This window comes from Onychostoma macrolepis, chromosome 03, assembly GCF_012432095.1.
Source record: "Onychostoma macrolepis isolate SWU-2019 chromosome 03, ASM1243209v1, whole genome shotgun sequence".
NCBI lineage: Eukaryota > Metazoa > Chordata > Actinopteri > Cypriniformes > Cyprinidae > Onychostoma > Onychostoma macrolepis.
The window spans coordinates 20,113,850-20,130,183 of NC_081157.1; the positions used below are offsets into that span (position 1 = coordinate 20,113,850).

At 36.6% G+C, this 16,334-nt stretch overlaps 2 protein-coding genes across 4 annotated transcripts; one reads left to right on the top strand and one right to left on the bottom strand.

Annotated features, from left to right (window-relative positions):
* Positions 1 to 129: 129 nt before the first annotated feature.
* Positions 130 to 11,495, bottom strand: LOC131537351 (immunoglobulin lambda-1 light chain-like). 2 transcript variants are annotated; one of them, XM_058770711.1, is made up of 4 exons: positions 11,408 to 11,495; positions 10,988 to 11,320; positions 1,457 to 1,486; positions 130 to 627 (listed from the first exon to the last, which is right to left on the bottom strand). In XM_058770711.1, the coding sequence occupies exons 1-4, from the start codon at positions 11,448 to 11,450 to the stop codon at positions 305 to 307; spliced, it is 729 nt and encodes a 242-aa protein (XP_058626694.1). In that variant the 5' UTR covers positions 11,451 to 11,495; the 3' UTR covers positions 130 to 304. The 2 variants fall into 2 exon arrangements, with proteins under 2 accessions (XP_058626694.1, XP_058626695.1); XM_058770712.1 differs by lacking the exons at positions 10,988 to 11,320; positions 11,408 to 11,495 and adding exons at positions 7,731 to 8,063; positions 8,144 to 8,238.
* LOC131537352 (ADP-ribosylation factor-like protein 16) lies at positions 9,428 to 14,888 on the top strand. Of its 2 annotated transcripts, XM_058770713.1 has the most exons (5): positions 12,785 to 13,012; positions 13,151 to 13,209; positions 13,577 to 13,693; positions 13,960 to 14,075; positions 14,150 to 14,885. In XM_058770713.1, exons 1-5 carry the CDS (start codon positions 12,952 to 12,954, stop codon positions 14,322 to 14,324), a joined length of 528 nt encoding a protein of 175 aa, XP_058626696.1. In that variant the 5' UTR covers positions 12,785 to 12,951; the 3' UTR covers positions 14,325 to 14,885. The 2 variants fall into 2 exon arrangements, with proteins under 2 accessions (XP_058626697.1, XP_058626696.1); XM_058770714.1 differs by lacking the exons at positions 12,785 to 13,012; positions 13,151 to 13,209 and adding an exon at positions 9,428 to 9,521 and having other exon boundaries at positions 14,150 to 14,888.
* Positions 14,889 to 16,334: the final 1,446 nt, after the last annotated feature.

The window sequence follows — 16,334 nt, forward strand, 5'->3', positions numbered from 1 at the left end:
TAATTAAAATTGTTCAGTATTCTAATTGCAAACATGGTTTGTTTTTAATAGTACTTCAAAATAGACGTAATAAGCTGATGCTAAAATAATAAATTAAGACATACAAATTATACAAAGCAATCATAAAAGTTTGATTAACATGCAGTTTATTTGAGTTTATAAAGCACAATAATGTACATTCAAACATAAAATGACATTCAGAAGATGAAGCAACCAATACTTTCTTTATTTTTGCTAGATTCTATCCATGTTTTCTTCTACTCTACGCAAACAGACTGAATTACTCTCACATAAATCAAGCAGTTCAGTCGCTGCAGTCAGATTTCTTGATGCTTTTTCTGGAGGTTTTTGAGGCAGCAGTCGCTTCACATGTCAGCTGTGTGTCTTTGTCCCACTCTGAGCTCTCAATGCTTAAATAACTGCTCGTCTTGAACTTCTTATCAGGCTGCTGTTCAGCAGATCCAGTGAAGACGCCTTCAGTAACTGAGTTCCCGTTCACAAGCCAACGCACATCAGCAAAAGCCCCAGACATGTGACTGATCAGACACACCAGAGTGACTTTACTGGAGCTCAGCTCTTCTCTGGATGGACGGAGGATGTTCAGCTCAGGAGCAGCAGCTGCTGCATCTAAACACAGATCATCATCAACATCTCCACCAGACAACTCACATAATACAGTCTGACTGCATTTCACACTTTATACATCTCTAAAACTTCACACATCAACATGTAAACAGTTGATCTTCTCTTACATCATTTAACAATTAAGTAACATAATTATTTGCTCAAAGACAGAAAACGATTGTAATTTTAACATATGCACATTTAAATGTCTTTGGCAAAGATGCATGTTGGATTTCTGTTTTAGGTTAAAATGTACATGAATATATATGGTATGTGTATATTTTAAGTGCTGACACTTTTTATACCATTTTTAATTATATCTGTCTTCACCAACTCATTTTCAGTGATCCTGCAGTTTGACAAATGATTTTTCAAGTCAAAATATTCCATGTAGTATATCAATTAATTAATAAAAGCTGCATGTATAATAATTAACGAAACATAGTTTTAGGTGTATTACAGCATGTCACACTGCAGGTCAATTTCTCATGTTTCACCAATACTGTACATAAATTATTGAAAAAAGGATTTGAAAAAAAAAAAAACTCTGTCAAGTTAAACACAAATCTGATGGTCCTTAAATCACAACAGAAGAACAGTTTGTAACATACAACTAGACAGAAAACAGATCAAAGTCTTTTCTGTATATTTTAAGACTGGTTACTGGAGGCTCTGGATAAAACTGTCTGTGACTGAATTCACACATTTAACTGAAAATAAACAACAATATAAACTAAAAATATTTTTAAAAAACAAGTTTATATATCTACAATGAGTAGATTATATGTAACACAGTGAGAATAAATGTAATAACAGTAGAAAGATGACTTACCGTTCACAATGAGTTTTGTTCCTTGTCCGAATACCACAGTGACACATTTCATATGTTCAGCCGTACAAAAACCTCCTCAGTCTGTGAAGAGACACAAACAGAAGTGAAACACTCACTCGAGGTCAGCTGACTGTGTGCTTTACACATTTAATTGATGGAGAAATGATTCAGATTCAAACACAATCAGTTGTTAGTTGTGTTTGACTGCTGTGTATTAAAGTGCTTTGAAACACAATCTCATATGTGGCTGTTGTTATCTGCAGGTGTCAGAGACTGTGGAGAATCCTGCTGTAGTCAATCACAGTGAATGAAGCTCATAAATCTCTCTGAACATGAACACATGGATCTACTGATGATGGACACTAAAGGAAACATTACAAACCCACGGGACTTTCTGTCTTCTGAGGAGCACAGAAGGAGACATTTAGCAGAATATCCAAGCTGCTCTTTTACATTTAATCAAAGCATGAAGTGATCAGTGACTGTCCAGATACAAACAGGACAAAAGCATCATAAAGCACCATAAGACTTAAATTACAGGTGAGATTATTAAAGAAGTTGCAAAATATTCACAGGATATGTGATTTGCTTTTAATTCAACATGAATCTGAGATGAATAGTGTTCTTACTTCTCATCTGTTGTCTAGAATCAGAAGTGAATGTGAGCAGTGAGGAGGTTTTTGTCATGCTGTGAATCGCTGTGATACCCACTCACTAACAGAGCTGTCCCATGTCTGACAGTAATACACTGCAGAATCATCCACATCCACATTACTGATGATCAGACGATAATCTGACTGAGATGAATGTGTTGATGTGAATTTAGGAGCAGAGAAACCAGATCCATATGTAGGTCAGCTCCAGCCATGATAAAACACTAACACAAACTGAGGAACTCCTGCTGGAGTCTGTTTGTACCATCCAGCAACATTAGTTACTGTCCCCAGATTACAGTCCAGTTGAGCTGTTTCTCCTTTACTGACTGTGATTAATGGACTCTGAGTCACTACAGTCACTCCACCGACACCTGCAGAATAAACACAACCTTTACATGAGATTGAGTGTCAAATCACTTCAAATCCTCAGATCTGATGAACACTTACAGGTCAGAAGAGTGAAGAAAGCGCAGGATATTGTGATCATCTTGTGATTTGGTGTTGATGTGTGAAGATGAGCAGTGCTGTAGAATAATGCTGAGATCAGATCAGATCAGAGAGAGACTTTAAGACAGTAAAGAGAAAGACCGCCCACCTCACACAACACACACTCAACACATCTGACACACTCACTCACTTCAACACAGACCAGAATGGATTACAGTTTTTCTCGATTGCTAACACACTGTAACTGATTCATTTGGCCCAATTTTCCAAACCATTCTTTCAGTTCTCAAAACAAAGACACGTTTCTCAAAACTTTTAACACATTTCACCTCTTTGCACATACGTTCCAGTTCGCTCAGTGTTTTCTGCCAAACTCGACACAAAACCGCCATCATTTTGCACAGGTTTAACCATTCAGAAAACACAAACACACAATATAATTAACTCAAGAATCAAAAAATGAACTCAAAGCACACATTTATCCCTTTGTGAACATTAGCAAAACTGATGACACACAGGCCAGAGTCTTAGAACGATATGAACAGGAGCACAAGTGATTATGTGTTTTGGAAAATGAATCCTGGTAGTGGGAGATAAAGGGGAATTGGAGGGGAAAATAAAAATGAAGGGGGTGAGGTCAAAGGTCATTTGTTCCTGATGAAATACAAAGCACTATCCACCTTTTTCTTCAACGCAGAAGTAAGCCTATGGGTGAGACTTCCGGTTCATTAGCCGCTTTAGGTAAATAACGCAGAGAATAACAACGTGCAGTAAACGGTAAAACTGTTTGCACTACAAACCAGTGTGTTCATAATTAAGATAATACATTAAAATAACATGATAAGACACACCAATTTTCAATATCAAGCAGAAAAACTAACTGTTTTGTACAACTAAAAATAGCTGGACACGGATGAGACCAGAAGCTAGACCCATAGAATTTACAAATGGCCGCGCCCATTATTACGTCAAGAAAAAGGTTGATAGTTGAGCATGTTCTTCTGCATGCACTGACCATGAGGGAAGTTGGCCTACAGGCTCATCTCAAGGTTTCAATACTACTTATACAATGTAATTACAGTACATAGCAGCAGTACTTCAGATGAGGGAACTTTTATTATTCTATGTACAGTGAATACTGTAGCACATGTTGTACACCATCAAACTCATTACTGTTGAATTGATTTGTAGCCAGGTAGTCCTTACATGTACTGTATTTGTGCAGAACTGAGAGATGACTGTCCCGAGGCAGAGAAGTCTTTTGTCAGAAGGCTAAGAAACTACTCTAACAAGTAAGGATACTACCAATGTTGTAATGCAATTTGGCAAGGGATGCTGAATGAATGAATTAATTAATTAATTTAATTATTTGTTTATTTATTCATTATTTATATTTTATTTCTGTAAAGTAACTGAAAGTATATTCCAGTGTGTGTTTACTGTATATTCAGTTGTTTGGTCTTTGAACTTTTCTCTTCTAGTGCTTTTCATTTACTGTAAGATCTCTTTACAGTAGTGTAATGACAGTAAACTTTTCTTAAAGTTTATTGCTGAATATTACAGTATCTGCACCCCTCAATTTAAGCCGTATATTGTAACAGTCATTGAACTGATCTCACTAGTGTTCTCTAGGCAGGAAAATAGTCAGTGTACTTGACAGGTTTGTGTATCATCTGAGGCCAAAGTTTGAGTCTGACAAAAGAGAATATGTTTTTGACTAAACTATTCGATTTTGACCTGGAAGTTTGAAGTTTGCACAAGTTGGTGTGTAGTTTTGAGATTGTGTTTATAGTTGTGAGAAAATTGTGAATTGTTTTGTGAATTGTGTGTTAGCAATCGAGAAAAACTGTAATACAGCAATTAAAAATGTATGTTTTTTTTTCTATGGAATATATTGTAATAATCGGTGGTGTAAATTGGATCTTATAACCAGTGAATAAAACCCTTGCAGTGTGTTCCAAAATTGATTAAATAAAATTATACGGAAAAAGTGAAAGATTTGAAAGAGAAACCTTTATTATAGAACTATATGCAAAGCCTGTTTGTGTGTGTGTGTGTGTGTGTGTGTGTGTGTGTGTGTGTGTGTGTGTGTGTGTGTGTGTGTGTGTGTGTGTGTGTGTGTGTGTGTGTGTGTGTGTGTGTGTGTGTGTGTGTGTGAATGTTTGTGTGTGTGTGTGTGTGTGTGTGTGTTCCAGGCAAACTTGTGTTGACAAAATGTTCCCACAATGTTAGTAAAATCTTGAATTTTCGGACCTTGTGGGACTTTTTTAGGGGATAGAATATAAAGTTTGTACAGTATATAATGTCTATGGAGAGTCCTCATAAAACATGAAAGCCATGGCTGAGATGGAAAAACATAAAAGTGTGTTGGTGAATCAGAGTCACAGCTCACTGCATCCACTAGAAGAAATACTTCTCTGGAGCACAACTTTTCTTTTCCTTTTTTGAGATGCTAAATATTTCCTTAATATATAACACTATAACACTATATCTGCAGTAAAGGTGCAATAATATATAGTACAATACTCTCACTGTACTATAGTACTGAGACTGCTCTCATTAGAGTTACAAATGACCTGCTTCTATCATCTGATCGTGGTTGTATCTCTTTATTAGTTCTACTGGATCTTAGCGCTGCGTTCGACACTATCGACCACAACATTCTTTTGAATAGACTACAAAACTTTGTTGGCATTAGTGGAAGTGCCTTAGCATGGTTCAAATCGTACTTATCTGACTGCCATCAGTTCGTAGCAGTGAATGAAGAGGTATCATATCGATCACAAGTGCAGTATGGAGTACCTCAAGGCTCAGTACTAGGGCCGTTACTTTTCACGCCTATATGTTACCCTTGGGAGATATTATCAGGAGACATGGTGTTAGCTTTCACTGTTATGCTGATGATACTCAGCTCTATATTTCTTCGCGGCCGGTGAAACACACCAAATTGAGAAACTAACGGAATGCATAGTCGATATAAAAACTGGATGACGAGTAATTTTTACTGCTAAATTCTGAAAAAACAGAGGTGTTAATTATCGGACCTAAAACCCCACATGTAACCTAGAACATTATCTAACACTTGACGGCTGCTCTGTCAATTCTTCTTCATCAGTCAGGAACCTAGGTGTGCTGTTCGATAGCAATCTGTCATTTGAAAGCCATGTTTCTAGCATCTGTAAAACTGCATTTTTCATCTCAAAAGCATATCTAAATTGCGACCAATGCTCTCAACGTCAAATGCAGAAATGTTAATTCATGCGTTTATGACCTCAAGGTTAGACTATTGTAATGCTTTATTGGGTGGTTGTTCTGCACGCTTGATCAACAAACTACAGTTAGTCCAAAATGCAGCAGCTAGAGTCCTTACTAGAACCAGGAAATATGACCATATTAGCCCAGTTCTGTCAACACTGCACTGGCTCCCTATCAAGCATCGGATAGATTTTAAAATCTTGTTAATTACTTATAAAGCCCTGAATGGTTTAGCTCCTCAGTACTTGAGCGAGCTCTTATCGCATTATAGTCCTCCACGTCCGCTGCGTTCTCAAAACTCTGGCCGTTTGATAATACCTAGAATATCAAAATCGACTGCGGGCGGCAGATCCTATTCCTATTTAGCACCCAAACTCTGGAACAGTCTACCTAACACTGTTCGGGAGGCAGACACACTCTGTCAGTTTAAATCTAGATTAAAGACCCATCTCTTTAGCCTGGCGTACACATAACACACTAATACGCTTCTATTATTCAAATCTGTTAAAGGATTGTTAGGCTGCATTAATTAGATCAACCGAACCGGAACACTCCCCATAACACACGATGTACTCGTTACATCGTAAGTTGAATGGCATCTACGCTAATGTTTGTCTGTTTCTTTCCTAGTCTGTTTCTCGGTCCGTGTCCGATCAGATGGTGGGTCGGCGCCGGGAGGTGATGTCTACAGCCCTGATCGTCGGCGGAGACCAGGACGCCCGGATGACCCCCAGAGACATATCCCCAGATATATCAACCAAAAATAACAAAATAACTAAAATATAATAAAATACCTAACTACATAATACTACTATTGTTAGAATTTGCAACAAAATTAAAATAGAAATATAAACTTTTGAACTGCGGGTTTCGTCTGGTCAGAGGAGAACTGGCCCCAAGACTGAGCCTGGTTTCTCCCAACGTTTTTTTTTTTCTCCATTCTGTCACAGAGGGAGTTTTGGTTCCTTGCCGCTGTCGCCTCTGGCTTGCTCAGTTGGGGACACTTAATTTCTAGCGATTATCGCCGATTTGATTGCACAGATACTATTTAAACTAAACTGAGCTAGACAATGACATCTCTGAATTCAATAATGAAATGCCTTTAACTGAAAATTGAGTGTTTAATCTTATCATTATACATTACTGACACTCTATCCTCCAATTTGATACTGTTAAGTGCTTTGACACAATCTGTATTGTAAAAGCGTTATATAAATAAAGGTGACTTGACTTGACTTGACTGTCAATGTGCAATAGTATATCTAGTCGCTAAATCGCTACTCATTCCATTTAAATTGTACTTTTGTTTAAACTTACTGTGCATATCAATGTGAAGGCCAACGTGCAATACTATAAATGGTCACTTTACTCAGATTGCTCAATGTGAATATCATGACCAAGTCACTTGCTGTATTTACCTGTAAAATTGTACTGTACAGTCTTATAGTCTTATTTATTGTCTGTGGTTATGTTTGTTTTTCAAACACCAGTCAGGAGCAGTGCTCCTAATTTCATTGTATGCAGAGAAATACAATGACAATAAAGGCATTCAATTCAATTCAATATAGAATTTAGAAAACAAACATCCAAAGTAAATTTACAGATGTATCCATCAAAACATTCCTTTTACTGTTTAAATTTTACATGAATTTGTCCTCTTAAGTAAATAATTATTGAACAAAATAAATACATTAATTCCAGCATGCCTCCAGGTGGCTGGTTCATCACTATAGGCTTCCACACATGTGTGTGTAGTGTGTGTGATTTAAATATATATTCATGAAGTGTACAGCAATCATGGCTCAACAGTAAAAACTGTCCATATTATATATTGAATTCAAGAGCATGTGACGTGTGTTAAAGCAGAAGTGAATGTGAGCAGTGAGGAGGTTTTTGTCATGCTGTGAATCACTGTGATACCACCTCACTAACAGAGCCGTCCCATGTGTTACAGTAATACACTGCAGAATCATCCACATCCACATTACTGATGATCAGCTGATAGTCAATATTTGACGTAGTTTTAGATGTGAAGCGGCTGGAGGTAAAACCATCTCCATATTTGTCAGGGGCGCTGTGACCATGATAGTATCTCAACACAAACTGAGGAGCTGTGTTTGGAATCTGTTTATACCAGCTGACATAATAATTCTCTGCCTTTTCAATGTTACAGTCCATAGTCACAGATCTCCCTTTTTCTTCTGTCAGTACAGGAGGTTTCTGTGTGATCACTTTTGCACATCTGACAGCTGTAGAATTACAGTAAATAAAATCAGTTTTATCAACCGTGACAGCCCTGAGAGAAAATAGAGTGAAATGTGTAACTTACATGACAGAAGAGAGAGAATAAAGCAGTAGAATATTATCAGCATCTCGACTGATGAGCAGATTGAGTTTAGAGGAGAGATGAAGAGAATCAGAGAGACTGAGATACTCATATAGAGAAGAGAAACTCTGAAAGAGGGAGGAGCAGAGTTCAGCCAATCACTTCATCCTAACGGTGCACGACACTGCTTTCATATTCTGAGTTATTTCACTTATGGGGAAAATCATAATGTTTTCATCATGGCTACAAAATGAATGTTAGTTTAATGACAAATTCTCAAAGTGACAGTGAATTAAATTTATAAGCTAATACTAATGTTAAATTTGCACTAAAAATAGTAAAACAAACATTGAAGCATCTGATTTATAGTTTCAAATGATGCAGCTAAAATATTCAAATAAATATTGTTCATTGAATTATTCAAACTTACACTCTTAAAAAATTAAATAATTTAGAAGATTTATTGGCATCTGTTTCCAGGAAAAACCTGTGTTTCAAGAACCTTTAACATCCACGAAATCTTCCCACAAAAAAGTTCTTATAGCATTTTTTTATTATTATTTTTATTTATTTATTTATTTTTCAGAATGGTTCTTCTGTGGCATTTCTGTGAAAACTCCTTTGAACACCATTAAACTCCAGAGCACCTGCAGGCCTGTAAGACCAAAAATAATGAGAACAGAGAAAACGCACAATTTGCATACAACTATAAATGTCATTATCGAGAAAGATGTTTGCTCTGATTCTGAAGGACTGGATGTAGCTGCACATTCACGTTTACAATAATACAGTATAAAGTATAATGTGCACATGTACTTGGATAACCTGCAACATTTGTCAAAAACATCAGGTAACACTGTAGAATCCTGTTCCGTCGTTAATGAATAACTACACAGGAACAAGTGACTAATGCACTATTAACACTGTAGTAACTACTATTATTAACAAGAAACTCTGATTAACGATTTAGTAAGTAATAGTGCTAAGTTGAAACTGGTAGTTCACTATTAGCTAACCAATAACTACTATTTTTTTCATATATCCTGAGAACTCCTAAGAACTACTGTATACAGGTTCATAATTAATGTGAATTATGCATAATGAATAATTGTGTTACCCTTTAAGGAATGTAACTTTCAAATAGTTCTTAAAATATTTTTTGGTACATATTCTCAAGTGAATATGTGAAGTTCATAATTACTTTTCCTTTATCTACCTCGTTTGTAAAGAAGTTATATTATTTGTTTCATGTGATGACATCACTTCCTGTTTAGTCACTTCCTGTGAGTGCTCCATTCTGCATGAAAACAATGAGACAGAGATAGCGTGCTCTCTATAATAATCCATCGCATCCACTAAAAAGCATCATAGAGGCAATGTCGTAAGTTCATTGATATAACATTAGACATGTAAAAGATCATATATTAGTAATGATTTTGTTAAAAATATGTTTGATAAGTTGCTAAAAACAGTTGTGTACTATTGTGTACGAGCGTTTGTGATACTAATAGGCATTGTAACTGCTGCAACAGTGAGAACAGTAGTTTATGCTTATGTTTGTCATTCATGATGCGATGTTAGTCAAGACACTGGATTCTGAAGATTGTTGTATTGTTTCATTACAGTTTTCACCGCAAATGTTAATGAGGAAGAGTGACAGTAAATGATCAACCTTACTACGACTCTGTCTTCATTGGCTACGGTTTAACTTGGTGTTTAGTCAGAGTTTCAACACACTGCACGAGAACACTACAATAATTCATTCTAAAATGAAGATCATGGTAACCCACTAGTAATGACTCAAGAATTACCAAATCCTTCTAAATGAACTACTAATTACTTGGATCAGTATACTAAAGTGAAGATCATCATAACTTCCTAATATTGACTGATGTCATTGTGAGCTTTTGAGATATATGTAAGGTTTTGGATAGTAATGACTCAAGTGTTACTACATCCTTCTGAAGAAACTACTAATTATTTGGATCAGTATTCTAAAGTGAAGATCACGGTAACCCACTAGTAATGATTTAAATGTTACCAAATCTAGCAAAATGAATTACTAACCAGAACCTTACAAAAACCTCAAAAGTTTACAGTGACTTCAGTCATTACTAGGGAGTTATCACAATCTTCACTTTAGAAAACTGATCCAAATAATTAGTAATTCCTTCTGAAGAATTTGGTAATACTTGAGTCATTACTAGTGGGTTACCATGACCTTTACTTGAGAATTGATAATACATTATGTATTATTCATATTAATTATCAACCTGTATACAGTAGTTCTTAGGGAGGTATGAAAAAAAATAATAGTTACTCATTAGCTAATAGTGAACTACCACATTCGACTAAGCACTATTACTTACTAATTCATTAATCAGAGTTGCTTGTTAGTTACTAGTAGTTACTAGAGTGATAATATTGCGTTACTCATGTGTTCTTGTGTAGTTATTCATTAATGATGGAACAGTATTCTAAAGTGTTACCATGGGATCTTATCACCAGTGATTAAAACCCTTGCAGTGTCTTACAAAATGGATTCAATTAAATTATATGGAAAAAGTGAAAGATATGAAAGAGAAACCTTTTAAAATATGTCATTTACATAGAACTGTATACAAACTCCTGTGTTTGTGTGTGTGTGTGTGTGTGTGTGTGTGTGTGTGTGTGGTTGACCACATGGTTTATGTGTATAATAACATGGGTATTACAACATAAACATAGTTTATGAGGACAATCATGGCACAACTCTGTATTATATTAATTCAAGAGCATGTGACGTGTGTTAAAGCAGAAGTGAATGTGAGCAGTGAGGAGGTTTTTGTCATGCTGTGAATCACTGTGATACCCCCTCACTAGCAGAGCCGTCCCATGTGCCACAGTAATACACTGCAGAATCATCCACATCCACATTACTGATGATCAGCTGATAGTCAATATTTGACGTAGTTTTAGATGTGAAGCGGCTGGAGGTAAAACCATCTCCATATTTGTCAGGGGCGCTGTGACCATGATAGTATCTCAACACAAACTGAGGAGCTGTGTTTGGAATCTGTTTATACCAGCTGACATGATAACCCTCGTGCTTTTCAATGTTACAGTCCATAGTCACAGATCTGCCTTTTTCTTCTGTCAGTACTGAAGGTTTCTGTGTGATCACTTTTGCACATCTGACAGCTGTAGAATTATAATGAATAAAATTAATTTCATTAACCTTGTCATCACTGAGAGAACAACATGTTTAGAGTGAAATGTGTAACTTACATGACAGAAGAGAGAGAATAAAGCAGTAGAATATTATCAGCATCTCGACTGATGAGCAGATTGAGTTTAGAGGAGAGATGAAGAGAATCAGAGAGACTGAGATACTCATATAGAGAAGAGAAACTCTGAAAGAGGGAGGAGCAGAGTTCAGCCAATCACTTCATCCTAACGGTGCACGACACTGCTTTCATATTCTGAGTTATTTCACTTATGGGGGAAAATCATAATGTTTTCATCATGGCTACAAAATGAATGTTAGTTTAATGACAAATTCTCAAAGTGACAGTGAATTAAATTTATAAGCTAATGTTAAATTTGCACTAAAAATAGTAAAACAAACATTGAAGCATCTGATTTATAGTTTCAAATGATGCAGCTAAAATATTCAAATAAATATTGTTCATTGAATTATTCAAACTTACACTATTAAACATTAAATTATTTAGAAGATTTATTGGCATCTGTTTCCAGGAAAAACCTTTAACATCCATGAAATTTTTCCATTCCACAAAAAGTTCTTATAGCAGATTTTTTTTAATTATTATTATTGGGGGGTTTTTTTCAGAATGGTTCTTCTGTGGTATTTCTGTGAAAACTCCCCTTTTGAACACCATTAAACTCACCATTAGAGCAGCTGCAGGCCTGTAAGACCATAAATAATGAGAACAGAGAAAACACACAATTTGCATACAACTAAATGTCATTATCGAGAAAGATGTTTGCTCTGATTCTGAAGGACAGGATGTAGATACACATGTACGCTCAGGTTCATATTTACTATAATACAGTATAAAGTATAATGTGCACATGTACTTGGATAACCTGCTACATTTGTCAAAAACATCAGCAGCCTATACTGGTTACTGCATGTGTACCACAATGCAATGCACTTACAGTAACTAGCTACAGTTTTGTCTTCCTGGTTTGCTGTAATACAGCTTTAGTCAATCTTTACATTATCTTGAACAGATTTGTTTGAAGGTTAAAGTCAAATAGCTGTTAGAGCATGTGTGTGACGAATGAACCAAGACATATTTTTATTTCCAAGATGATAACAACACTAACTGAATTACACATGCAATGAGATTTAGATGGTTTAGATGAAAACAGAGTGCAGCCTACTACAGTTTAACACGCTTATCCTGTAAAAATGTTTACTTTTTTCATACACAATTTAAAACAGTGGAAGGCTGTACAGTAGCTACTGTATATCGCTAATGGTTTACATACTGTTATAACAATAATAGATATTATACAGAATTTACTGCTAGTTTCTGCAAACTAATGTCATGTAGACAGAGTATTGAAGCCCGAAGTAATAATAATAAGTTCTTTGTGTAACAGAGTCAATCTTCTTCAGACACTGGAGGGCGCCAATCACTAAAATAATAATCATTCACGGAGACTTTTATTGTGTAAACAGCGTCGTTGCCGTGGCGACACAGGAAACATATCCATGTAATGATTAGGAGTCAGTCGTTTTAAAACAGAGATCTGCTCTTGTCTCGTGTTGATGAAGTAATTTCAGGTTAAGTGTCGCTGCGATGTGTTTATTGCTCGGAGCAGCTGGAGTCGGAAAAACACTTTTACTGAAGCGACTACAGAATATCCTTCAGCAGCTGATTACACTTCACTTAACTTAGACAGACTGCATGCTGTGCTTCTCTTGATGTAGTTCACTACAGCTGTCATTAAACACTGTTTTCTGCTGTTAGTGAGTATGTCTTCTTTATCTGGACTAACAGTTGTGTCAGATGGGAGCACAGGCGGATTTGGGTGAAGCGCCTGTCACGCTGTCCACGGTGAGCTGCTCAATAATGATGCCCTGTCAGCAAAACACAGCTTTTCTGAGATTTCACTCGCTATACGAGATAAACAATCTGTCTGAGGGATCAAATAAAGTAGATTGGGGACAAATTTGTACCCAAAAGTGAGCTAAACCTGACAAAATCTCCAAAATCTTCCCTTTGGGGACATCTTCATTTGTAAAACTGGCATAAAAATAAACATAATTTAAATTGTAGAAATGCAGAGAGTCTTTTGTGAGGATTAGGATTAGTTTATAAACTCTATAACTATCTGTGTATAAAAACAATAGAAGTCTATGTAATGTCCCCGGTGATATAGCTAAGTAAACGTGTGTGTGTTTTGTTTGTTGTTGTTTTTTAGGTTGGCACCAACCTCACAGACCTCATCCTCCGGAAGAGGAAGATAACAGTTCGAGAGCTGGGAGGCTGTATGGGGCCCATTTGGCCAAAATACTTCTCAGATTGCAGATGTGTTATAGTGAGAGTCAGAAATTCACTCTCCGTCAGCTAGATGTCCAGTTTGGGCTTGCTTTACAAGAGAAGGTCCATCTGCTTTGAGCCTGTAAAATTTAAAGAAAAAAAAAAAGAATGAATAATATTAAGTTAAATGTGACAGAAAAATGTTGTGACAGAAAAAAAAAAATCTTAAGTTTTGTCTGGATTTGTCTTCATTTCTGTAAAGAGTCCTTGAGAGAGCCGGTTTCTCTTCATGTGTGATATCCATCTGTTCTTAACTGATTTCAGTTTGTGGTGGACTGTGCCAACATTGTCCAGATCTCGTCGTCTTGTGTCCAGCTGCTGTCTGTTCTCTCTGCGGAGCCGCTGCAGTCTGCTGCTGTACTCGTGCTCTTCAACAAGAGGTCCGCTGACTTCACTCGCGCTTGTTGATTTAACTGAATAAATCCAGCACTAATTCATGTGAACCTTTCCTCAGGGATCTTCCTTGCACCATGTCTCTTGTGGAGCTGAAGGCGTTGTTCAGGATGGATGACGTTATTAAAGCTGCGCCTCAGTCGGTCTCAACACTAGAGATCAGCGCTCGCTCCGGACAGGGCCTTCAGGAGCTGCTCAGCTGGCTGTTTTCAAACCGCTCTCATGATACAGGATAGATGAGTGCAGAGAATATTAAACCACAGCTCACAGTGAACAAACTTCAGACAAACGTGACGTGAAGAAGATAGCTTGTGATGTTCAGTCCTCTCAGTGCTGTGTGAGCTCGGATCAGTCCCACGGTCCTCAGTGGAGGACTTTTGATGACCGTCGTGTCGTTCCAAACCCGTATGACTTCTGTGCTCTGTTCAACAGTTTATTATGAAGTTCATTTCCACACAATAAAAGCATGTTGTCACACTTGAATCTTTCTCTTCACTGTAAGCTCTCAGATCTCATGTGCTCCACCGAAGATACAGTATACAGTATTGTATTGTTAGAGTATTGGTATATTGCTCTTATTCAAGTTAAAGAATCTAAAATATAAGAGGCAGTTCACACGTGATTTTGCTTTGACAAAAGTGAGACATGTTTAGAATGAGGAAAAAATACAAGATCTAGAGACTCGTTATTTAAAAAGTTGACCTTCTTTTAACTTAAGTGCTTTTATATTTTTAGGAGCGTGTTGTAAAAGATGCCAGACGTGAGAGCAGAGCTCAGAGATGTTCACTAAGATTACAAACTGTTCAATAAGAGGACAAAAATCAAACTTGATTGAGAGTTGAAAGTAAATGCTGCAATGTCCAACTATTTTATATTAAAATTATTACTTGTCCAACTATTTTATATCATCTACATTTTGATGCAAAAATAAAAATTAAAAAGATAAATTTGAAATGAAGTCAGTCTTCAGTGGCAAGGTTTTTTTTTCTGTTTTTTAACACTCTTATGACTCTTATGATATGACGGGACGGGGCAAACATTGGCCTGCAGGCGCTGGTTTGGGAATCTCTGGTCTAGAGCATGCTTTCTGTTTTTATATAACATTTTGGTCACTCAATTTCCATTTTTCAGTTTGTGTTATTTCATAGTTTTCTAAAATGTGGAGAAAAGTCTGAATGAATTATGAGTATGTGCGTCCAAATATTTCACTAGTACTATATATATATATATATACCATATGTATAAGAAATAAGATGGAGAACATGAACCATAAACAAACACAAACCAGACGTGTCGTTCATTTTCATCTTCATTCTTGTATTTGATGAGCAACATGTGCAACAGTCTCACATTCTGTTAGTTTGTGGCATCAATTCAGTCTGAACACCACGGTAAGTACTTTCTCTTGCTGGAGGTCTATTCATTCAACAGTCAATACCCAATATTACAAAATCATTATTCATACTTTACATTTTGCTGCTTAAATTATTGGCCCCAAAATCGCTTTTATCTGTCATTCTGGTGTGAGAATATAATAAAAATGTATGAAAGGCTTTGGATTTGTGCTTTATGTACTGGGATTTATGATATGAGTCATTGTGATTGCCTGAGGGACTTCTGCTCGAGGTATGTAGTATATTTAGCATCTAGTGGTCAAGTTGTTAACTAGAAGGTGAAGTTTGTAGCAGGTGCAGGGGAGATCCAGGTCTGATTCATGGACACGGGGCTCGGGGCGCTCTGAGGGGTCCCATGGGTCATGTGTCTGTCGCTGAGGACAAGGCTGGGAACAAACACTTGATGCACCAAGTAATTTTTTGGTTTATGTTTCACTGGCCGAAACAACAGTGGTCTTTAACTTCATACTGACACACATCAGAGTAGATCAGTGGCCCACAAGGCCGCCTCAGCACACTACTAAAGGACCAAATAAATTACTAGTCAGCTACTCCAACAAACCCCTAGAAGACAGTCTTGTGTGTAATCCATTAGAAGTAGACTAGCTTGATCTATGAATGAAATTCATGAAATATCTTGGTCCAGGTTTGAAAAGTGTGAAAAGCACCTGTCTGTGCACTCGACTCGTGGCAGACGGCAAAACAGCAAGAAAAGCTTGTCGTGTAAAACGACCGAATGCATGTAAGCTAACATTGATGTTATTAATGATCATATGAAGTGCAGGTAAACTAAATATTTCATCTTTTTAGTAAGTGTTTTATTTTGATGTTGTTATTGTAAAATTATTTATT